A 25312-nucleotide genomic window follows, 5' to 3' on the forward strand; every position below is an offset into this window, starting at 1 on the left:
GTCTACCCTTGGTAAGCTCCAGTATTGTTGCTCACCTGGATGGATGTCAATTACCCCCTCAACATTACAGGGTTCAGGTATGAGTGGCCAGTCATCTGGCCCTAACGAGCTCTGACACTGGATCGTACCAGGATAGACTCCTACAGTGGGAAGGCATGGAGAGTGTAGATTAGTAAGCATACCTTGCTTAGCACACCTACAAAAGAATGAAGGTTCCAACAGAGTGTGTGTGTAGCAGGGGGGTGCAGTGAAGATGGGTGAAAATTCCTTGCTGAGGGGTGGGCTTGGTTGTAATGCTGACTATATGGTTTCAATTCATCAATTATTTCTGTTACTGACCTGGAACAAGTACAGTGCCTTGCAAAAGTATCCCACCCCCCCCCCCTGGCTTTTACCTATTTTGTTACATTACAGCCTTTAGTTCAATGTTATTTTTTATCTGAATTATATGTGATGGATCAGAATACAATAGTCTAAGTTGGTGAAGTAAAATTTGAAAAATATACACATAAAACAATTTTTCAGAAATAAAAAACTCATAATTGGCATATGCGTATGTATTCACCCCCTTTGTTATGAAGCCCATAAAACAACTCTGGTGCAACCAATTTTCTTCAGAAGTCACAAAATTAGTAAAAATTATGTCCACCTGTGTGCAATCTAATTGTCACATGATCTGTCATTACATATACACACCTTTTTGAAAGGCCCCAGAGCAACACCTAAGCAATAGGCACCACTAACCAAACACTGCCATGAAGACCAAGTATCTCTTCAAACAAGTACCGTATTTATTCGAGTATAACGCGCACCCGTGTATAACGCGCACCCCTAATTTTCGATTAAAAATCGGTATAAAATCATTAAAATTGCCAAAAATCATTTATTGACAATGTAAACTGGTATAAACTGGTATAAACACAATACTGAAATAAAATTACTGGTAACAATATTTATTTAAAATGCTTCAAAGTCAGATTCATCATCAGATACACCAAAGAGTTGTTCCCATTCTTCTCGAGTTAATTTTTATTACACTGCCCCCCCACATTACAATCCGATTAAGGCTATTATTTTTTTGATGCTGTACATACCTGGTTCACCCTAAATACTACTTTTTTTTATTACACTGCCCCCCACATTACAATCCGATTAAGGCTATTATTATTTTTTTGATGCTGTACATACCGGTACCTTTGTACAGCATATTCACCCGTGCATCCGGGTTGCGAGTCCCGCGGGAGTGGGCGTTCCTAACACGTCTGTGATTGACGTTTTGCCCAAAACGAGCTCCCCCCCGTCGCGTAAGCCGCGTCACGGTTGGCGAAAGGAGCCGAACGGCGAGTCGGCGCTATACTGCGCATTCGCATCGCCGTTCGGCTCCTTTCGCCAATCGTGACACGGCTTACGCGACGGGGGGGAGCTCGTTTTTGGGCAAAACGTCAATCACAGACATGTCAGGAACGACCACTCCCGCGGCCGCCACTGAGTCCTCGTGTATAACGCGCACCCAAACGTTGGAATTTTTTTGGGGTATAAAATTTTGCGCGTTATACATGAATAAATACGGTAAGTGACAATGTTGTTGAGAAGTACAAGTCAGAGTTAGGTTATAAAAAAATATCCAAATCTTTGATGATCCCTATGAGCACAATCAAATCGATCATAACCCAATGTAAAGACCATGGCACAACAGCAAACCTGCCAAGATACGGCCGCACACCAAAACTCACAGACTGGGCAAGGAGGGCATTAATCAGAGAGGCAGCACAGAGACCTAAGGTAACCCTGGAGGAGCTGCAGAGTTCCATAGCAGAGACTGGAATATTTATACATAGGACAACAATAAGCCGTACGCTCCATGGAGTTGGGCTTTATGGCAGAGTGGCCAGATGAAAGCCATTACTTTCAGCAAAATGACATGTTTTGAGTTTGCAAAAAGGCATGTATGGAGGAAGGTGCTCTGGTCTGATGAGACTAAAATTTAACTTTTTGGACATCAAAGTAAACGCTATGTCTGGCACAAACCCAACCCACCACATCAGGAGCAGGAGCTTCTTGTAATAGAGACCAGTCAATGCTGCCTCCTTGTACAGGATGACTGGTCTTGTTTCTGCCTCCTCCTGTAGTTCTCAGAAGGCAGCTTGTAGTGGGTGGGGCCTACGGAGTCCCTCCCACAGCTCTACTCTCTTCACAGGCTATGTGTAGCACAGTGATGATGTCACTGCTATATTTACAAGGTAATGACTAGATATGTGAGGACATTTGGTGCACATGAAATAGCTTTATATGCTTTTGGCTGTTTGGCTATTTAAGGGTTAAGTCCACATTTTTTTCCATGGTGGCAGATGGGACTTGCAGTTCATTCATAGACCTCTGTGAATGAATGACGTGGCTGTGCGGGTGGAGGAACCCCCACATGATTTTTTTTTTGGGGGGGGGGGTATGGGCTCTTTGGGGGTAGGGGTTAGTTTGGCACCAAATTACATGTTACGTGGTCTTAAAGGTGGACTTAGCCTTTAAATTAGCCTTTAGTGTGTGGATTTCAGCTTTGACGATGGACAGAAAGCAGCTAAATTAACTGCATAATATTAGTACCTAATTGGCCAAAAAGTATCTTGCGTTAAAGCAGTTTATAGAATCTATTGTCTATGCCCACACACAGGCACACTATTATGGAATGTACAGCAAGTTAGAGTTTGCAGCAAATATGTCAATATAATTGGTCATAATAGATGTTTTTCCTTCATTGTCTTTTCTTGTTACATTCAATGCTACCCAAGGACAGGACATAACCTAGAAAACTGCTTTTTATTTTCTTATGTGAATACAAATACTCTTTGTTGCTCTTCCTCTATAACACTGCATTTGGTTTATGGAGGGGAGCTAAAGGGATGCGCACAAATGTGCCTACAATTATCTATTGCATTGCATCAGCAATGTAGTCATATTTACTTCTTTGTAAATCTTTGTTTTGGTTAAAAAAAGAGAAAAATTGGGAAGATCTATTTAATGAGTATAAAACATTAATGTAATTAAGGGAACCTCCGCCATACAATCCAATTGCAGAATATATCTGCACTTCCACCTGGTGGTGAAAATTGGTATTGCATCACTGGCATCTGTATGTTCTGAATCACAAAGCTGGACCAAGTATAAAGATCAAGGTAGTTAAAGAAAAGTAACAAAATCTGCACACTTTCTTTGCCAATGCATCAATGTATCGAAGCACGGAGATGTAAGACTACCAGATAATTAGCACTTTTAAAAAGAGGTGAGAAAAATTAAGTAATTAACTTATGGCTTTTGTCATTTTGTTTTTTTAATGATAACTGTTAATAAGATTTCTATCAACCAAGCATAAATAACAGTAAGGCAGGAATTGCTCAGTTGTGTACATGGAGACTGTGAAGGTTAAGCCCACTCTTTGTTTGGATGACTGTTGAAGGACACTATTTTACTGAGAATGCCAGGTGGTTAGAAGACAGCCCATCCCTGAAATGTATATATATATATATATATATATATATATATATATATATATATATATATATATATATATTTATATACTTATAAAGATTGGCTTTTGTCCAACAGGGACAGCCACACACTGATCAAACTCCTGCTGGTCTCAGTTCAACCAGCTGAATTTCGGTCCATCTATGGTCAGTTACGAAAAACGTCAAAATTTGATATTTATGCTAGTTCTAACACATATAATAATTTATTTAGGTAACTCAATGGGGTTGTTCACTTTGAAAGAAAATTTGCCACAGAGCCCAGTAAATGAGGTGAAGCTCTACTAACTTCCATCTTCCAATCATGTGTGTTGGAAGTCAACATATTTTAATATCAGACATTCATGGATTTTTACTGCCCGGTTAATAAAGCCATTTGGCCTATGTTGGAAGTCGTCATGGAATGCCAGTGCAGCAAGTATACACAGGAAGGTGTTTGTACACATAAATGGGAATTCATCTCAGGAAGGATGTTCCCACATAGGCCTCCTGATGTGATGTGATGTGATGTATGGGGGGTAGAAGAGCATCAGCTAAGACATTCTGGGGTGGTGCGAAACAAAATGACTGATTTCCTGAATTACAGCAAACATCAAAGGCAAGCTGTTACTGGAGGATGACCTGGGTCAAAGCAGTGGTTCATGGACTAATGCTGCCACGTGGTGGAGACTGCAACATACTTCCTGGAAGATGTTTCGGGAAAGAACATACTTCCTGGTGATTAGGAAGAACAGCCTCTTATGGCGTCTCATTGGACAGAGGACCATACGGGCGGACAGGGGGTGTTTGTGTGGAGTGTGTCTGAGTGCACTTTAAAAAGTGTGGGCAAATGATGAGGTTTCCTCTTTTTCCATTGAGCCCAGCCGAGAGACACCGACTAGTGAGGACAACCCTGCATAAAGTATCATCTGTGTTCTTTTTGTTTTATATGCTCTATAGTAATCTTTTAGTGCTTTATGCTAGTATTTTTACTTTCTTTGTAAATAAATGAGATCTTTACTTCTTTAAGCATTGGCCCGGATTCAGATACAATAGTGTATCTATCGGCGGGCGTAACATATCTCAGATATGCTACGCTGCCGTAAATTAGGGCGCATGTTCCGTATTCAGAAAGAACTTGCGCCCTAAGTTAAGGCGGCGTAACGTATGTGGTCCGGCGTAAGCCCGCGGAATTCAAATGTGGATGATGTGGGCGTGTTTTATTTAAATTAATTGTGCCCCCACGTATTTGACGTTTTTTTACGAACGGCGCATGCGCTGTTCGTGACAGAATCCCAGTGCGCATGCTCAAAATTACGCCGCAAATCGTCAATGCTTTAGACGTGAACGTAACTTACGTACAGCCCTATTCGCGAACGACTTACGCAAACGATGTAATCAACGGAAAATTTGACGCTGGGCCGGCGTCCATACTTAACATAGGATACCCCTCATATAGCAGGGGTAACTTTACGCCGGAAAAAGCCTAACGTAAACGACGTAAAAAAATAATGCGCCGGGTGGACGTACGTTTCTGAATCGGCGTATCTACCTAATTTGCATATTCATCGCCTAAATCTACGGAAGCGCCACCTAGCGGCCAGCGTAAATATGCAGCCTAAGATACGACAGTGTAAGACACTTACGCCGGTCGGATCTTAGGGAAATCTATGCGTAACTGATTCTATGAATCAGTCGCATAGATACGACCCCGCAACTCAGAGTTACGACGGCGTATCCGGAGATACGCCGTCGTAACTGCTATCTGAATCCGGGCCATTGTGTTTATTTATATAGATAAAATTGTTATTATATCACCACCATTAGGCATCATGTACACGGGGCATTAGACAAAAGGGTCTGGTATGGATCTTGAGAGGAAACCCCACGGCGAAAAAAAAACGTGTGTGGTCCACTCAAAATCCATACCAGACCCTTGTCTGAGCATGCAGCTCAGCAAGTCAGGAAATGGAGGGACAAGCTCTTCCCCACAACCCTGTTTGGTAGTTGTGGAGGTCTGCGGGCAGATGGCTTATCAGAATCTGGAAGATCCCGCCCCACCCATGTGAATGAGTATAGAGTACATTGTACCCCTACCTATTCACCCCAAAAAAGGCAGTGTAGTGTAAATAAAAACAAGAGACGGTTTTGACAAGTACTTTATTAAAAATTGGCCATCTGGTGACGTCACCATGAGACCCCTGCTCCTTACTGTCACAGGGGCAGGGTGTCATGGTGATGTCACCTGAGACCCTGCAGAAGACAGAAGACTGGTGGGAGAACACTGGAGGAAGAACACCAGAGAGAGAAGACTGGAGGAAGATTTTTAATAAAGGACTTGTCAAAACCATCTCTTGTTTTTATTTACTCTACACTGCCTTTTTTGGGGTGAATGGGTAGGGTAACAATGTACTCCATACTCATTCACATAGGGGTGGGCAGGATCTGGGGGCCTTCCAGATTCAGATAAGCCCCTTGCCCGCAGATCCCCACAACCACCAACCGGGTTGTGGGGAAGAGGGCACAGAGTCCCCCCTTCCTAAATTAGCTACACCCCCCATGTATGTTGAATGAGGGTGTGTGACCTGGTGTTGTTCAGGAGGGGGGGGGGGCACTCACTCAAATCATCATGATATCACTTCCATTCAAATCAGTGGGCTAAAAGCGCAGCTCAACACTGTATCTTAACGCATACACACGTTTACAAGCAGTTACAAGCATTTGGCATTTGAAATCCCGGTAAACGACAGTCCTGAACGTGGCTTATCTGCTTTCAAAAAATGCCTGTAACCCCAACTGCCTCTAACCTGCTATAAACAGAGTGTACATGCAATAACATTGAGGAGAGTTCAGGGGCTGCTGAAAAAAACACACAACTGCTCCTAAACGTGCGTTTAGCACCTGCAGTGTACATGAAGCCTTATCAGAGCTTTGATAGACTAGCGAACTATAGGAATAGATAATAACACATATTTATAATAAATAGGGGAAATCCAAAACCACCCAATATTTATTTCAATTTCCAAGCAAAAAAGCTGTTTTCTTTTCAATGCGCATGATTGGTCATTCTGTGCAAAGTGAAACTTTTTCACATTCACTAAGCTCTGGGTAAAATTTCCTTTGCAATGTGCAACTTCTCTTGCAAAGTGAACAGGCTATTCGCTTTTAGTAAATCAACTTAAAGTGATTGTTTTTTTTATAGGGAAAAAAACGAAACAAACATGTTATACTTACCTGCTCTGTTGCAGTGGATTTGCACAGAGCAGCTCAGATCCTCCTCTTCTCGGGTCCCTCATCTGTAATCCTTGCCCCTCCCTTCTGTTCAGTGCCCCTACAGCAAGCGCCTTGCTATGGGGCACCCGAACAGAGTCACAGCTCCCTGTGTCCATTTAGACACGGAGCCCCGCCCTGGCCCATCCCCTCTCTTCCCTGATTTGCCAGCTGACTTTGACTGACAACGGCGGGAGCCAATGTTGTGGTTGCTGTGTCTCAGCTAAATCAGGAAGGAGAATCTCGGATGGCTGAGACACTTGTGGATATCGCTGGACAGAAAGGGACCCCAGGTAAGTGTTAGGGGGGCTGCTGCACACAGAAGACTTTTATCCTAATGCATACTGTATAATGCCTTAAAATAAAAAAACTTTCTGCCTTTACAACTTCTTTAACTCTGCCTGACGTCTCTGGATTTTATCTCATCAAAACATGGAGTATTAACTTGTGTTTTCTATTTCAGGTATACCTGAAAACACCAACGGATCTCATATCATTTCAGTTCCTGTTGTTAACCAAATAGTTTTAAGAAAAGGGGATTTATGACCCCCCATTATACTTTAACTAAGGGCCAAGCTTCTGGAGAGGTGTTGGCTTTTTTTTTTTATCTTTTTAATGCTGACATATGTGTTTTAACTGGTGTTATGCCTTTGAAGCCCCCTCAGTAGTGAAACAGTATATTGTTGGAAAGTCTAGTAAACGCCAATAATGAAAGGACCAAAAAGTTTCAGCTGCCATGCCAAGGACTCGATCATATGTGATGACTGATTTACAGTCACAAATCTGTGCCGTGAATAATAGCTCAAGTCTTATTCCATAAATCTTCTACATAAAGTGTAAAGGGAACAAACTGTACAGCGTGAATCAAGACATTTTCAACGTTTTATTTTAATGTTCTCAGAAATAAAAACAAGTTATTTAAGTGAGGCAAATGCCAGTATGGTTCATGTTTAATGTCAATATTGGAAATAAGCTATGGTGAGGTTTATAATTATAAATATTCCATGACACAGCGCAGACCCTACTGAGACGTGATACCCCAACGTCCCCTGGAGACATCTCAAGTCCTTGTGTATACCTGTCGGGCCTGGACTTTGCCAGATTGCCATTAGCACGACAAACTGGGTCTTAGCAGATTGCCATTAGCACAACAAACTGGGTCTTAGCAGATTGCCATTAGCACAAGGACATAACAGGAACCATACAAATAAATTAGTATGCCATGTGTCTATTGCTTTACAACAATCCAGGTCTCAGTAAAGGTTTATTTTAAGTATGAAAGCCTGAGGGCCCTGTAATGATTTTGCTAACGTGCTGCATTTGCATGTTTGAAAAGATTATAAAGATTGGTTACTCTCTGCCTTCATATAACTACTTATAAGGCTCAGAGATGATTCTATAAAACAGAAGACTGCATGCAAAACATACAAACTTACCAGCGCTAACTGTGATTGCTTCAATGAATTGCTCTCTCCAGCTGTTTGTTCCGACCACAAGAGCGAGATTTGTCTTTTTAATAAGTTTGTCCACAGTGCTCTGCAGAGGAAGAAGAGAAGCAAGGGACTCATCAGAACCGTTCACTTAAATTTCATACCAAAACTACAGAGGAAATTGTGACCATTTGGCAGGTGCAGCTGTTCTACCTTAGGGACCAGAACAGATCTTTAAAAGGTATTTTTACTATGCTAGTATGCTCTATTACCATTCTGTTATTTCAATAACTCTACCTGTTATTATTCTGAAGACAGGATAATAAACCAAGGTTACTGAAAACTAAGTGATACAGTTATCATGACAGATATGTACTTAGACAGAAAAAAAATGAGAATTCCTATGAAATTAACCAAAAAAGCACCATATTCATTAATTTAATCGTTCAATATCGCACTCCATTTGCTGCATATCCCAAAAATATGAAAATGTATATTATATCCTGATTTAAAAACAGAAGATGAATCAATACTGGGCACTTTTACCCCCTTTCTGCCCAAGCCAATTTTTAGCTTTTAGTGCTGTCACATTTTGAATGACAATTGCGCGGTCATGCAACACTGTACCCAAGCTACATTTTTTTGTCATTTTGTTCACACAAATAGAGCTTTCTTTTGCTTGCATTTAATCACCACAGAGTTTTTTAATTTTTTTGCAAAATAAACAAAAAAAAGTGTTTTTATTCATTTATGTTAAAGGGGTTGTAAAGGATTTTTCTCCCCCTAAATAGCTTCCCTAAATAGCTTCCTTTACCTCCGTAATGCAAGGCTTTCTCCCTGGTGTGGAGAAAGCCTCTTGAGGGGGGAGGGGGCGAGCAGGAGTGTCAGGACGCCCACTAACACACAGCTCCTTTCTCTACCTGCAAAGTAGAGAGTGTCCTGACTTGCCTGCTCGCCCCCTCAAGAGGCTTTCTCTACACCAGGAAGAAAGCCTTGCATTACGGTGTTGAGTTACAGACAGAAGAACAGGAAGTGAGGATTTCTCAGAAGAAATAAGGACATTTAAAAGCAAAATCGAAGGATTAGGTAAGTGAAGGAGGACTGCACTAAGGTAAAAAAAGCTATTTAGGGAAAAAAAATTCCTTTACAACCCCTTTAAAAGATTTTTGCAAATAAATAATTGTTCATCATACATTTAGCCCAAAATGTATTCTGCTACATTTCTTTGGTGAAAATAACCAAAATAAGTGTATATTATTTAGTCTGTAGGAAAGTTATAGAGTCCACAAACTATGATATATATCTGAAAATTGATCAATCCTGGTGTACTGACGGACTCATTGCTTGAGGCCCTAAAATGCCAGGACAGTAGAAATACTCCCCAAATGATGCCTTTTTGGAAAGTAGATGGTTGAAGTTATTTAGAAAGAGGCATGGCAGGTTTTTGGAAGTTGTAATTTTTTGTCCACATTTTTTTTAGAAAATTAAGAAATAAAAAAAAAATGTTCACAGTTTTTTTTTTTTGTATACACTATCACCACTACAGTACAGCATCATTATATACCTGGTATGGCGGTGATCAGGGACACTGACTGGTGAAAGTACAAAAAAAAAATGTTATCATTTTTTTTATTCATTATTTTTTTTTCAGGAACTGATGTAAATGTACAATATATGTAAAATGCTACATTAATTGTTGACACTATAAAAAATAAAATAATATAAAATACCACTAATAAAAAACGTTAACTCTGTGCAGGAGCTTCCTATACTGCTGCTCTCTCTACTTGAGCAGGGTGACTGGTCTCGTCTCTGCACCCTCATGTAAATTTCTGCACTAAGGCCTCGTACACACGACCGAGGAACTCATCGGAAAAGACACATCGTTTTCCTCGACGAGTTTCTTGTTAGGCTTGCCGAGGAACTCGACAAGCTTGCTTTGCGTACACACGGTCAAGACCAAATGTCCTCGTTCTCAAACGCGGTGACGTACAACACATACAACGGCAGGGGAAGTTCAATTCCACTGGCACAACCCTTGGGGCTGCTTTTGCTAATCTGTTAAGTAAAAGTTTGGTAAGAGACGATTTGCACTTTTCAGTCTGTTACAGCGTGAAAAATGTGTTATCTCCATTACAAACGCTACTTTTACCGAAGGTGCGCTCCCGTCTCATACTTTATTCTGAGCATGCGCGGGTTTCTTAGCATACACACGATCGTGTTTCTCGTCGAAAACCAGCCCGACAAAGAAACACGACGAGGAAATTGAGACTCCCGTCGAGGAAAAAGAGAACTTGTTCTCTTTTTTCCTCGTCGAGTTCCTCGACAGTTTCCTCGATGAAAAACATACACACAACCGGTTTCCTTGGCAAAAAAGCTCTGCCACCAAGTTTCTTGATGGATTCTGTCGAGGAAAACAGTCGTGTGTACGAGGCCTAAGCCTGCTGGATCTCTCCCACAGTTCTGCTCTCTGTACAAGTTTTATACAGCACAGCGGGGATGTTACTGCTACTTTTAAAAGGTAATATTTTGGTTTGCAAAGGCCCACCCAAAATGATTTATAATCTTTGCAGCTAATAAATCCTACTTTAAAAAAAACAGGCAATGTCTGAGTGAATAAGGGGAGGGGTTTATTTTCGGGTTTCCATATGTATTTATCAAAAGTGCATGTGTTAATTGTTACATCTAATCAGAATCCAGTTCCCATTTTTTAAAGAAGCAGGGAAAAAAATTAAAGGAGAATCAAACTGTTCCTTTCAGATATGTTTGCTTCACCTATTGATTGATAGAGAAATGTACTGTATGTTCTCGAAGAAAATAAGTGCAAATGGATACACATCCATCCGTGTACGGATGAAAAAGGTACATTCATTGATGCCTATGAGATTGCGGGTGTCAGCGGATGAACATCTGCTGACACCCGATCTCATCCGGGTCCGCAATCCTCCGATTCGGCAGACGGAGGAAAACCCTATTTTTCCATCTGTCTGCGAATAGGATCGGGTGAACACGGACAGACGGTCCGTGTTCATCCGATCCCCCCATAGGGGAGAGCGGAGGTCTGACAGGGCGGTCCCTGCACAGTGTGAAAGGGCATTACAAATAAAGTGTCTTGGGTGTACATAGTCTTAGGCTCTGCTCACATATGCTGTGGCTGTGTCTCATAGCATTTGGTCTGGTGCGTCCCTGTTCACCGATTCAGGTGCAAAATCAGATCCGAATTTTTGCCTGAATTCACACCTTAATCGGACCAGAAGACGCACAGGACCCTTCTTCAATGCATACCGTGGCCACCCCAGAGCTATGTGAACCAGCTCCATTGAGAGCCGGTCACACTCCCCTGTCATGTGAATTGGATGCAAGGAAACCCACATCCAATTCACATAGATTTGATCCCAGCCTAAAAGTGAAACTCGAGGAAGATATAAAAAGGCAGTTATGAAAATGGAACAATTTTTTACATGCAGTTAGCAAAAGTGTTACAATCTGCCTTTTACATAATCCTCTTGTAACCTCCCGTACAGCATCCCTCATACAGGAAAAGGCATAAGCAGCACTATATGCCAATCAGGCTCTTTTGATTGTATCGTGTTGTCCAATCTGTAGTGTTTTTTTAGCAAGGTAGTTTGCAGAGAGGCCTCTAAGATTGTAGGGTCTGGTTTTGTTGTTCGGCAGGGGTGTCTAGATCACAAGAGTAGAACAGAATCACAGGTAAAACATGTTTATTTACTAAATTCCAACTGTGTATTTAGCTGTTTGCCTAGATTTCAGCTTTAATATTTTACCAAACAAGGATTTGCTTCTATGTTACACTTTTCTAAGTAAACTAGCAGAGGTAGTCACGTGACTTCAGATAATTAAAAAGAAAATAGCTTGCAAAGCCTCCCGTATACAAGTCACATAAAATGCTGAATTATTTATACAGTCATGAAAGATTTAACAGCTTAGGTTTTTTTTTCGAAGGCATGTCAATGATACATACAATTATTCACTTTTAAACAAAAATCAATTTTTTGTGCAGTAAGGATTTTACTTTCCAATGTTTTGTTATAAGATTGTACTGGAATACAAAATGAACTTTGGTATGTTGGTATACAATCACAGGAACCACTTATATATGTAAATGAGCACCAGGACATTTTATAGATGCTTTATACATGTGTAATTCTAGTCCCAAGGGGAATTTATTCAGTGAAGGGCCATCCATCTACAAGTCTGGATTATTTTACCCAGCATTTCCAAAAACTGTCTTGTCTTTTGTCTTTTGGCCAGGCACAGAATGAAGAATAACAACGTCTGTTCAATTTTGTCAGTGATCTGATCTTTAAAGCAAACCTATGTTTTGCCCATGAAGGACAAAGCAAAAAGTTTGCTTTAAAGCCCTCTCCAAGAACATGTATATGCGCTTTTCATATACTTCCATTAAAACCTATGCGGCCAAAAATGCACTATGCTGCACCAAAAGAAGCACCTGCACCTTCAAAAATCGAACTGCACTGGCACCATAGATAATATTGTGATTTCCATTGTCGTCCATTTCAGCATGATGGCAGACGCAGGAGGAATTGCATTGATGTGAACAGGGAACCTAAACTAGCCCTAAAAATATCTAGTTTGCACTAAAGACAATGTGAAAGCAATGGACCAATCACCCAGCATATTTATAAAGTTGCTTCTTGAAATTCTGACATATTTCCTGAACAATAAATGACAACATTCAATACATTAGGGGCCTAAAGCCTGTGTTGGCAGGCGTTCATTCGCATCAGATGGATATTGCATACACACATGGGAATGAAAAAAGAGGTCAAAAAGAGAACAACTGCAGGTCAAAAGCACCCATCAATAAATTATAAATGATTAGAAGCCTCCCAAAGAGATGTCAAATTGATTACATTGATACAAGCCCACACAGGCCCTAAATGTGTTGGACAATTTTTAAAGCACAGTAGAGATGCTGGTGAATGTGTTGGCTGGAGCTCTCCAAAGTGCTGAAACTTGTTTTGAACTCAAAGGCCCGGATTCAGAAAGGACTTACGCCGACGTATCTTCTGATACGCCGCGTAAGTCCACGGATGCGCCGTCGTATCTATGCGCCTAATTCACAGTACAAGATACGCCTGAATTTTGACTTCCTACGACCGACGTAAGTCTCCTACGCTGTTGTATCTTGGGTGCATATTTACACTGGCCGCTAGGGGCGCTTCCATTGATTTATGCGTCGAATATGTAAATGAGCAAGATACGCAGATTCACAAACGTACTTACGCGCGTTGCAGTAATCTACGCTGTTTACGTAAGGCGTACGTCCGGCGTAAGTTTACCCCTCATAAAGCAGGGGTAAGTCATGTTAAGGTATGGATGTCGGAAACTTTGGAACAGCCGGCATATTTTACGTTGTTTACGTAAGTCGTACGTGAATGGGGCTTGGCGTAAGTTACATTCACGTCATACGCATTGAGCCATCTTATCTTAAGGAGTATATGTGACGTGATTCTGAGCATGCACGCGCATGTGCCGTTCGATCGGCCATTCATTTACATGGGGTCACGGTTAATTTCAATACATCATGCCCACTACCTGCCTACTTTGAATTAGGCGGGCTAACGCCGGCCCATTTACGTTACGCAAATATGGGAGCGAGTGCACTGGCCTCTCAATGTTACGTCGGCGTAGCGCATATGAGATGCGCTACGCCGGCACAAAGATACGCCAATGTACCTGAATCTGGCCCAATCAGTAGTTGGAGGACAGTTTCGTTTTTGAAACCCTTTTGTTTTATTTATTATAGAACTGCAGACCAGTATACCAGACATTTGGCCTCCTGTCATGCTGATACCAGGCAATATGGTTCTGCTGGTATCAACAAGGGATTCCCAGAGGAGGGGGACAGGGCTCCTTGGTATTCCTAGTGCCCAGATGAGGGTGTCAACATAGAAAGGGTTGCATGGTGGCGGTTTGGCAGGAGGAGGAAACACACGAGAGACGACAGGGAGTTTGATCAACACGTAAGGCTTTGGGTCACAACTACTATCCTAGTGATTGGAAGAGCTTGTTCTCATGGGGATTGGCCACACTGTTTATACCAAGGAAGTTTAATACGGGCATATGTTTGAGCTGCCAATGATACCTTCTCCTCCTTTCAAATGGATTATATGTAATATCTTTTAAGTTGGTCCTGTTTATAATTCCTCCTCTACATTATAGGATGGGAATAGGCTTGAATACCGACTAAGCTTGTGGTTCTTTAATGCCATAAACAAATGGTTCTGGAGAAGCCACAAGTTAAGCGAAATGCGTTAACCATTCAGAACTGGACAAGAGTATCTGGAAGACACATACAAGTGACAGACTATTGGACATTCATGGCTACTCTTGTTGTGCTTTCCTGTCCTGTCCCAATTGCATGCGATTTCCCCCACTGCTCCTGTATGTGTGAACCCAGTAAAGAAAGGGAAGCGCCATGTAGTGCAGCAATAGGCAGTTTATTCAAATGTTATAAAAACTCACAAAGTAAATATCTAGTCAAATCCATATCTGCAGTGTCCCTGTCCCAACAATGATAGCAAACCATGGCCGCTGGAGGTGCTCAGAGGGCTGAAATAGATATCCAGCCGTCTTCCCCCAAGCTGACATCACTTCTGCCTTATACACACAGGAGTCCCGGAAATTCTATTCCAGCTCTGTGAGCGCCTTCAGCGGCTGTGGTTTGCTATCATTGGCAGGACGGGGACACTGAAGATATGGATATGGCTAGATATTTACTTTTTGAGTTGTTTTAACATTTTAATAAACTGCCTATTGCTGCACTACATGGCCAATTACTTTATTTTCTGAGTTCACACAAACAGGAGCGGTGGTGAAAATCGCTTGCGATTTGGACAGGAATTGCACTGCAAATATTTCCAGAGTTTTATCTTCTTTCCTTCCATTTTGAGATACCTAATATGTTGTAGGAAAGCCAGTTATCTGCGTTTAACATTTAGCCATAGTTTAAAAAATGTGGAGTATCCCAGATAGGTGACAGTTTTAAATATGCAAAATATCTCTGAGGAGTATCTTTCTTGGGGCTCCCTGTGACTGCATTGCTATTAAAGCGGAGCTCCACCCAAAAGGCGAAGCTCCACTTGTTTACTTCCTTCTCCTACCATATTTGGCACATTTCAGGGGGGAGCAGCGAGATCCCCTGGAAGTTTGGCCCCCATCTCTTTCCACCGCCACCAAGCCATTCAGAAAGGGCAGTGGGGAACTGGCTGTAAAGCCGCAAGGCTTAATTTTTTCCTTTACAAGGAATGGCGGTGGTTGCACCTGAGAGCCGATTGAGAAATTGGATGGGGTGTTGAGATTGCGGGCTCCCTGGACAGGTAAGTTTTCTAATAATAAAAGTCAGCAGCTACAGTATTTGTAGCTGCTGACTTTTAATTTTTGGAGGGGGGGGGGGGGCTAGAGCTCCGCTTTAACATTATGTTTCGTAGTATACTAAATATGGTACATGACTCATCTTATGGCTAAGACCATCAAAATGAAACCCAGTATATGCAAAAGAAACAATCAAGAATCACATTTAATAATAAGGCAATTAGGGGTTAGAGTTATTTTTCTAAGTGCAAAATAATTTAGGCATATACAGTAGAACTTTCCCCAAAATGATCTGACTTTTGCACCACCTAACAAACCTTCCATAGAGAAAGAGATTTCAGATACAACACTTATTTACAGGTTCAGTGTATTTAAAGATCAGTATCACATCTATTTGCCTTGCTTTTCCATTAGGAAAACACGCTCAGTCTGATCAATATTATCTAGAATTTTTATATAAAGCAATACAAGTTTGCACAGCAGAAAATTGTAGCTCATTCAGTCCATCTTCTCCTTACTGCTTTTGGTAGCAGAGAGGTTAAGGAAAAACTATCAAGGTTACTATGCAATTACTGCTCAATTGATTTTTTTTATCTTCTTCTGTGACTTTAGAAAAAAAAATAGGATTAGTGATTGGTCCTGTATCGGTAAAGTGTCCTCCTTTGTATAATATACACAAAAGGCAGGCACTATATTGTGATATGGAGTCCACTAGCACCTCAGTGTGATTACAAATGTTTCCTACCTTTCTTTTTGTTAGCCAAGCCAATGTTCTGGCAGCATAGTAAGCGTCTTCGTGATGATATCTCTGAATTTTGGGTGTAAGGTTGGCACTGCCCACCCTATAATGTTGTTTTAGGACAGCTGCTACCTGAGTCAATCGAGGCTGCCATCCAATGCTGGTGGCTCCACTGTTTAAATTTTCCAAACAGCACTAGATCCAGGGCAGGCCTGTCAATGTCCATTATACTGCCGAAGCATGCTTTACACTGGAACTAGCACTGCCCTGAAGCTAGGGAATATCCAATACTAAAGAGGAGCATTAGCTCTCCCAAAAGAAACTAAAATAAGATCATAAAAAGTCCATAAGAGAATGTGGAAAGAGCACAAATAGTTGTGATACCAAAATGCAGTGAAGAGCAAGACAATTTGACTGGTGACAGTGATCCCTCCAGATTGGCCTCTCACCTCATCCACTCGACCTATAATACGTCACAAGGCAGTAAACCCACACTCAGGGTAGTAATGGAGATCCTGCACCTGTTGATGCACTCCACCGCATAAAATACAAAAGAAACAATCTAGTGCTCTCTGTATAAAGCGATTTCTTAAAATACTGTAATAGCAAGAAAACGACTCACATTTAGAAGCACGCTATGCGAGCGCCGGCAAACGCAGCGTGTAATATTTTCTAACCGAAATGATGGCCACGGGTGACGTCAGATGTAGCTCCTCCCCCTGTACGCGTTACATCTATGGGCGGGACTTCTTCAGCGTGGGCTGTGATCCGAACCCACGCTGAAATCCGAATTAATTAAGGCCGAATCTGTCATTGAAGGCATATGGTGTCTGTCGAAGGTTCTAAGAAGATTCGACGGTGCAGCCAAACTGTACAACGCCGCAATCGTACATTTACGGTCGAATGTTCCGCCTACAAGCTATAGAAGAATTCTAATGTTGTGTGAAACTAGTAATAATTATATTTATAAATTATTATTACTAGTCTACCAACATTAGAATTCTTCTATAGCCTATGGGCCGAGCATTTGACCAGAAATGTACGATCGTACAGTTTAGCTGCTTGTTGAATCTTCTTAGAACTTTCGAAAAATACATCATAAGCCTTCAATGACAGATTCAGTATTTGTATGTTTTTCGCTGCTTTGTCGAATCTTCGTCGTTCATGTGGAATGGTCTACCCCAACACTGTCTATATAATGTCTAATCTTTTCTCTCTATGTCAAATCTTTCCTCTCTGTGTAGAATAATCTTGGACTAATAGAGTTAAGGTTGGGCACATTCGACCACAGGTTCGATAGACACAGATCACTATTGTCAGTGTCATGTCGAATCTCCTATCTATATCGAACTGTTATAGCAACGAAAACAAAAATAAGTGATAGCGCTAGTATTAACTAGTGCTGAGTGAGTACAGTGTGAATGTTAGTAATATAAATCATACACAGTGAGTATAAATAGCAACACTTATGAAAATTACTACTAAGTCCAATGAGATGTTGAAATGAGTTCCTTATGGCTTAAAACCCATATGCAGCCCTATGGTAATCAGCTGGCGTTTCCTCCTCAATGCTTCTCATTAGACAGACAACGACCTTTCCCATTAAAAGATCCAAGCAGAAATATAAATGAAAAAAGAAAAAGAAAGAGGACAAGCCTCATAGTACAATACTGTATAGTAAAGGACAATGGACAAGAGACTACACCGACGGTAATGAACTCACAAAACCGCCGATTAACACAGGCTCTGAGATAGATTGCCGCTCAGTGTGATGGTCTCCTCACTAGGATCGTAGTCCCGTCAACATAGGCTCCTCCCCTTTGACGGGACTACGATCCTAGTGAGGAGACCATCACACTGAGCGGCAATCTATCTCAGAGCCTGTGTTAATCGGCGGTTTTGTGAGTTCATTACCGTCTGTGTAGTCTCTTGTCCATTGTCCTTTACTATACAGTATTGTACTATGAGGCTTGTCCTCTTTCTTTTTCTTTTTTCCTTTATATTGGAGTTTTTCTGCTTGGATCTTTTAATGGGAAAGGTCGTTGTCTGTCTAATGAGAAGCATTGAGGAGGAAACGCCAGCTGATTACCATAGGGCTGCATATGGGTTTTAAGCCATAAGGAACTCATTTCAACATCTCATTGGACTTAGTAGTAATTTTCATAAGTGTTGCTATTTATACTCACTGTGTATGATTTATATTACTAACATTCACACTGTACTCACTCAGCACTAGTTAATACTAGCGCTATCACTTATTCATTTCATATTAATTTGGTTTTGTTCACCTAATAGATACGCAGCTCCTATTATTTGATATTTTTTGCTGTTTTTTCCACTTTTTGTTTTATATATGGTAGCGCAGTAGTACCATTCCTCTTGAAAACAAAAATAAAGCAATTTTTTATGTCGGGTCTTTCGGATTTTGGATGAAAACGAATGCACATGTCTAAATAAACCCCATTGTGTACTTAAAAGTGGGGTATGCCTGTAAGCCGCACATCATGAAGCAGACCCATGTGCATGAAGTGAGATGAAAGGCAGCCTCAGCCGGAACTCCAGCCAGGCCATGCCCCCAACACATTTTTTGGTTCATCCCTTGGAGCTTAATCACAGGGATCCTGGGGAATCATGATTAAGTTTCAAGGGGTGTAGTGAAATGCATTGGGGGTGTGGCCTGGCTGGAGTCCTGGCTGACGCTGCCATTCATCTCATTTCATGCACATGGGTCTGTTTCATGATGTGCAGCTTATGGATATTTTCCTTTGACAGTAGAGGAACTATACTTACCTTTTCAGCAGCCCTTTTATTCACATGCCCCCTCTTCGTCTCACTCCGAAGGGTGGAATCCTTACTCTCCCTTTGTAAGCTGTGGTTTCTCTTGATGGCTTATTCATCACTACATGACATAAAAGATTGAAGGAAGTACCACTGTGTCCAGCAGGACAAACAGGGATTTAACCAATCTGGCCAGTTAAATACTTGAACCCGGTAGTGAGGGGGATACCACACGAAAAGGCTGCATATCAACAAACGGCCCACCGGAATGGTAAGTGTAGTGTCTCTTCTAAAGTGCTAATAATGTCACTTTAATGTGGAAACCATTATATGTTCTTGGCAACCTAAGTAATTCTAGTCAGGAGGTTTTCTAAGCTGGGCATGTGGATCTTATCTATAATTTTGCTATTTAGTAAGTTACAGTCCCCACGTCTATCATCCTCATATGGGCTTCAAATACGTAAAGGGCCATTAACCTTGGACAAGCCTATTCATATCAGGAACCAGAACAACCTCTATGGTTTTCCAGGTGAGTACATCACTAAGCAGACACCCTCATGAAAAGGTGATAGTTGTGGTAGTAGTGGGCACAGATTTGGGGGTTGCAGGTGTTTTCCACTATCATGTATTACTATAGTAACACACAGCAGTGGGGGAAACTTTTTCTCAGTGCATTTACAAGAGTAACAGGTGTAGCCAGGTGCTTGGCTAGAGATAGAGAACTATGTGAGTGTCTCACAGTGTGCACAGATATCAGAATAAACGCCTAGAGGAGAGCAGCCTGTGCAACTGTGCAAGACAGGTAAGGCTGATGTTTAGTTTTAAATGGCTGCAGGTTGCATAGACAGAAAGAGTAGTTTTGATGCTTGGCCGCTCAAAAAGATTGATTTACTAAATTGAGACTGGTCACTTAGCAAAGTAAATGTTCACTCAGCTTGGAAAATACAATGAATTTGTTCACCATGTGCAAGAGAAATAAAAAACAAAACAAAACATAATTTACTGCTTCCTGTCCGCCCTATAGTAGTTTTACTGCTATAGGGTGGCAACTGTGCGCTGGATCACGTACTGTATATATACACGACCCAGCATTTCCGGGTAGGGGGTGCGCATGCACGCCACCAGCAGATCGCTTCCACTGTGACACAATGTCCTCTGGCACCTGCCGATCGTCAGGCAGAGACACAGAACTGCGATCTGCCTATGTAATCAAGTAGATTACCGTTCTGACAAGGGGAAAGGGATGGAGATTATTGGGATATTTTTTTACCAAAAATATGAAGCAGAATGCATATTGGTCTAAATTTATGATAAATTAGATTTTTATTGAATATGTTTTATAGCATAAAGTAAAAAAATATATTTTTTTCAAAATTGACGCTCTTTTTTTGTTTATAGTGCAAAAGATAAAAACCTCAGAGGTGATCAAATACCCCCAAAAGAAAGCTCTATTTGTGCAAAAAAAGGACATAAGTTTTATTTGGGTTCAGTGTCTGCACCTGCACCTGCTCGATGTCTGCCGGTGTCCCTCGATCGTGTCACGGAGCGGCAGAACGGGGGGATGCTATTGTAAACAAGGCATCTCCCTGTTCTGCCTAGTGACAGGACACTGATCGTCTGCTTCCTTTCATCAGGAGCAGCGATCAGTGCCGTGTCACAGTAAGCCCAGCCCCCACAGTTAGAATCACTCCCTAGAACACGCTTAACCCCTTCCTCACCCCCTACTGGTTAACCCCTTCACTGCCAGTGTCATATACACAGTAATCAGTACATTTATATAACACTAATCGCTGTATAAATGACAATGGTCCCAAAAAAGCGTCAAAAGTGTCCGATGTGTCCGTCATAATGTCGCAGTCACGATAAAAATCGCAGATCGCCGCCATTTCTAATTTAAAAAAATTATAATAAAAATGCCACAAAACTACCCCCTATTTTGTAGACGCTATAACTTTTGCGCAAACCAATAAATATATGCTTATTGCAATTTTTTTACCAATAATATGTAGAATACATATCGGCCTAAACTGAGGAAAAAAAATATGTTTTTATATATTTTTGGGGGATATTTATTTTAGCAAAAAGTAAAAAATATAGCTTTTTTTTCAAGAGTGACGCTCTTTTTTTGTTTATAGCGCAAAAAATAAAAACCGCAGAGGCGATCAAATACCACCAAAAGAAAGCTCTATTTGTGGGGAAAAAAGCACGTCAATTTTGTATGGGAGCCAGTTAAAGCGACGCTGTGCCGAATCGCAAAATATCCCACGGTCATTTGGCAGGCAAATCCTCTGGGGCTGAAGTGGATACAGTAACGCAGTGCATTATCGCAAAAAATGGCCTGGGCATGAAGGAGGGTAAATCTTTTGGAGGTTAAGTGGTTAAAGAAGAATTCCAGGTATGGTTATTTTATACAAAATTGTATTGGTCTGGCATGGTCCAATATAACTCTGCATATACCATATCTTAGCAATTTCCAGATTCCAGGGGGGGTCAACCGAGTATGGTATACATTGGTCAAAACTGCACTAACGTAACCATGTAAAAAATATCCATATCTTGAAATCTTCTTTTATTATTAAAATTTCATTTCACTCTTCACTGAGGACACACACAACTGTGGAGATTGCCCGCTGTGTCTCATTACTTTTATACTTGGGATATTCACCATATTCAGCCTATACTTTTTATGGACTAACAAGGTCTCTATGGATACATCACTACACCTATGCCATGCCTGCTCTCCGTTTGGCCCCTGGTGGGGTCCCTTTCTGACTCCGCTCCCTCAGCTCCCAGGTGAGGCACCTGCTGCCGCCATCTTGGGGCTGCACACCTATAGCCATGGTCAAGCTCAGTGGTACAGTGTTACACACCCCTGAAGAGCGAGCTGGATCTTGCAAAACTAGTCAGGTAGTATGATGCCCGTGTACCGATACTACATTTATGTACCAATATCTTTTGTTTATGTATGTTTTTATTGGCAACTGTTGGTGTTATCTATGCATGTAAAGAATTTTACTTGAATAAATTATATACTGTAATAACTATTGTTGTTCTTACTGGCGGTAACGGTACCCACTTCATTTAATGTCCCGGGGCGAATATTTTTGTTTGACTTTATTATTGAAATGAACACAGCTTAACCTTATTCGATTAGCTACGTAAGCATTTACTTTTTAAAGGGAATTTACCCTTTTCAATGTTAACTTTCATTTTGCTAAGTAAACAGCGAATTAATCAACTTCAATGTGTTATTTTTAACAATCCAGTAAAAAAATATTTTTTTTACGTTCCTCTGACTGAGGAATAAACAAAGATTTGCTGGGTTAATTAAAATGAATTTCAAAGCCCGCTATTACAAGATAGAAAAAATACCAGCCTGCTGAAAATGTTCTGATTCAACTGATTTCTGTGGTTCACTAGTCCTCATTTGTATACATTGTAAAGCAAATGCAAAATAAGCATGCCTGAATTTTCTTTATTCCATCGTAAAAAAAAATATGACTAGCATTATCTATCATCTACAGTAGAAATGTTGTCATTGTCTTTGTCAAGCTCCCCATGTTTTGCAGAAAAAAATGGAAACTGTACTGAATACACCTAAAAATGAGAAAACAATTTTTTATAACCATGTGCATTTGTCTACAGTGTACCGCAGCCTATAAATACTGGCAGGTTGTACAAAGCATCAATAAATAATCTGTAGAAGATAACCTTGACTCCTCTGAGGAAATGGCTAGCATTATTCTTTATGGCAACATGTGGCATGGAACAATGTTTAAATTAGTGGGCCCACTTCAAAATCTGTGTCCTAGAAATATACTCAAGAGCCAAAATAATACCCCATAAAAACACAATTTGAAATTTATTTAAATAGGGTCTGTGAGGATTTCAAGGATTTTACATTTTTTGCTGACATTTTTTTTTCAGTAAGTTCTTGAAAATGTTAAAGCAAATTTAAAACAACTTTAAACTTGAACTGCAGGAAGGTATTAAACAAAAACACAATTCAATCCAGTTTCCTACACATTAACCACTTAAGCCCCGGTCCAGAGCACTTTTTGCGATTCGGCAATGCGTCGCTTTAACTGACAATCGTGCGACGTGGCTTCCAAACAAAATTAACGTCCTTTTTTCCCCCACAAATAGAGCTTTCTTTTGGTGGTATTTGATCACCTCTGCGGTTTTTATTTTTTGCACTATAAACAATATATATATATAGTGCAATATTTTTTACCTTTTCCTATAATAAATATCCCCCAAAAATCTATTAAAAACATTTTTTCTCCACAGTTTAGGCCGATAGGTATTCTTCGTACATATTTTTGGTAAAAAAAAATTGCAATAAGCGTATATTGATTGGTTTGCGCAAAAGTTATAGCGTCTACAATATAAGGGATAGTTTTATGGCATTTGTATTATTATTATTTTTTTCTACTTGTATTGGCGGCGATCTGCGCCATTATGGCGGACACATCGGACACATAGGCGCCTTTGGGACTAATCACATTTATACAGCGATTAGTGCTATTAATATGCACTGATTACTGTATAAATGTGACTGGTAGTGAAGGGGTTAACCACTAGGGGGCTAGGAAGTGGTTAAGTGTGTCCTAGGGAATGATTCTAACTGTTAGGGGGCGTGGCTACGAGTCACTGATTGCTGACGATCAGTGACAGTGTCACTAGGCAGAACGGGGAGATGTTGTGCTTACACTTGCCTCTCCCCGTTCTGCAGCTCTGTGACCCGATTGCGGGACACCGGCGGACATTGAGTCCGCGGGTCCCCTGGGCACGGTCACGGAGCTCACGGCACGGCGGGAATTTTAAAGTGATGTAAATATACGTTGCCAGCCGTGCCATTCTGCGGACGTATATGTGCAGGAGCCGGTTGTTAACCGATTAAAAAGAGTGAATCATTTTAAAAAGGGCTAGTACAAATATCTTACTTTGGCAGTATGTTAGCTAATCTATGATCTCCTGTAACTGAGGAAGAGACAATGATCAGTGTATTGTTTCCCTTTCATTTTTCAATTGCCTCCTTCAGTTGGCCAATGGTGTGCCTATTAGGTCTATCAGATAAGCAGTTCAATGACCAACCTAGCATGGCAGGTTGACAACTCCACTGCTAACTGTTTGGCAGTGGCTTAGAATTGTAAGCTTGCAACAGAAAGAGCTGTTAATTGCAATTGACAAATTGAGGGCAGAGGGGGTGGAGGAGCATGGCAGGGGGTGACAGGGGACCGGAACAGTACATGGAGGGGGACAGTAGCGCAATGGGAGATCAGAGCAGTACACAGATGGGAGCAGAGCACGGAGGGGGACCCGAGCGGAGCACGGCGGGGGACCGGAGCAGAGCACTGCGGGGGTTTGGAGCAGTACATGGAGGAGGACCGGAGCAGAGCATGGTGGGAGACCGGAGCAGTAAATGGAGGGGGACCGGAGCAGAGCACGGCGGGGGACAGGAGTGGAGCACGGAGGGGGACCGGAGCAGTACATGGGGGACAGGAGCAGAGCACGGAGGGGGACAGGAGCAGTACATGGGGGACAGGAGCATAGCACGGAGGGGGACAGAAGCAGTACATGGGAGGACAGGAGCGGAGCACAGAGGGGGCCGGAGTAGTACATGGGGTACAGGAGCGGAGCATGGTGGGGGACAAGAGCAGAGCACAGTGGGGGACAGGAGCGGAGCATGGCAAGGGACAGGAGAGGAGCATGGCAGGGGACCTGAGCAGTACATGGAGGGGGAGCAGAGCACGGCGGGGGACAGGAGCAGAGCACGGAGGGGGACCGGAGCACCACTGACTGCCTGAATATCGTATTAGACATCAAAGCATTTGCCCGAGTACAAGTACAAGTTTTTGCTTAGGTGAAATGTTTTAACATATCTTTAAAGGATTAATAGATGATTGCAGAGTAACTAAAGGGTGAAAGAGCATGCCATACTGGGGAAGGTTTACTAAAACTGGAGCACGCAGAATCTGGTACAGCTGTGCATGGTAGCCAATCAGCTTCTAACGTTAGCTTGTTGAATTAATGAAACCTAGAAGCTGATTGGTTTCTATGCACAGCTACACCAGTTTTTCAACTCTCCGGTTTAAGTAAATCTCCCCCACTGTGTCAAGTATGGGTGGCCCATATACATGCTGCAGCACTGTAATACTGTGATGTCAACAAGAAGTGACATGAATATTTTTGTGTACTTCTAGTTTGGCATGATCTCATTCAGGTGGTAAAGATGC

General features: G+C 41.5%; 1 protein-coding gene across 7 annotated transcripts in view; it reads right to left on the reverse strand.

Annotated features, from left to right (window-relative positions):
• LOC120937689 (sodium/calcium exchanger 1) overlaps window positions 1-25312 on the reverse strand; it is a 641159-nt gene that overhangs the window by 31456 nt on the left and 584391 nt on the right. For all 7 annotated transcript variants that reach the window (XM_040351100.1, XM_040351102.1, XM_040351101.1 and 4 more), the window contains one exon: window positions 8204-8303. In XM_040351100.1, the coding sequence (XP_040207034.1) occupies window positions 8204-8303 (100 nt within the window). The remainder of the gene's footprint in view (window positions 1-8203; window positions 8304-25312) is intronic.

Source organism: Rana temporaria, chromosome 4, assembly GCF_905171775.1.
Source record: "Rana temporaria chromosome 4, aRanTem1.1, whole genome shotgun sequence".
NCBI classification, from domain to species: Eukaryota; Metazoa; Chordata; class Amphibia; order Anura; family Ranidae; genus Rana; species Rana temporaria.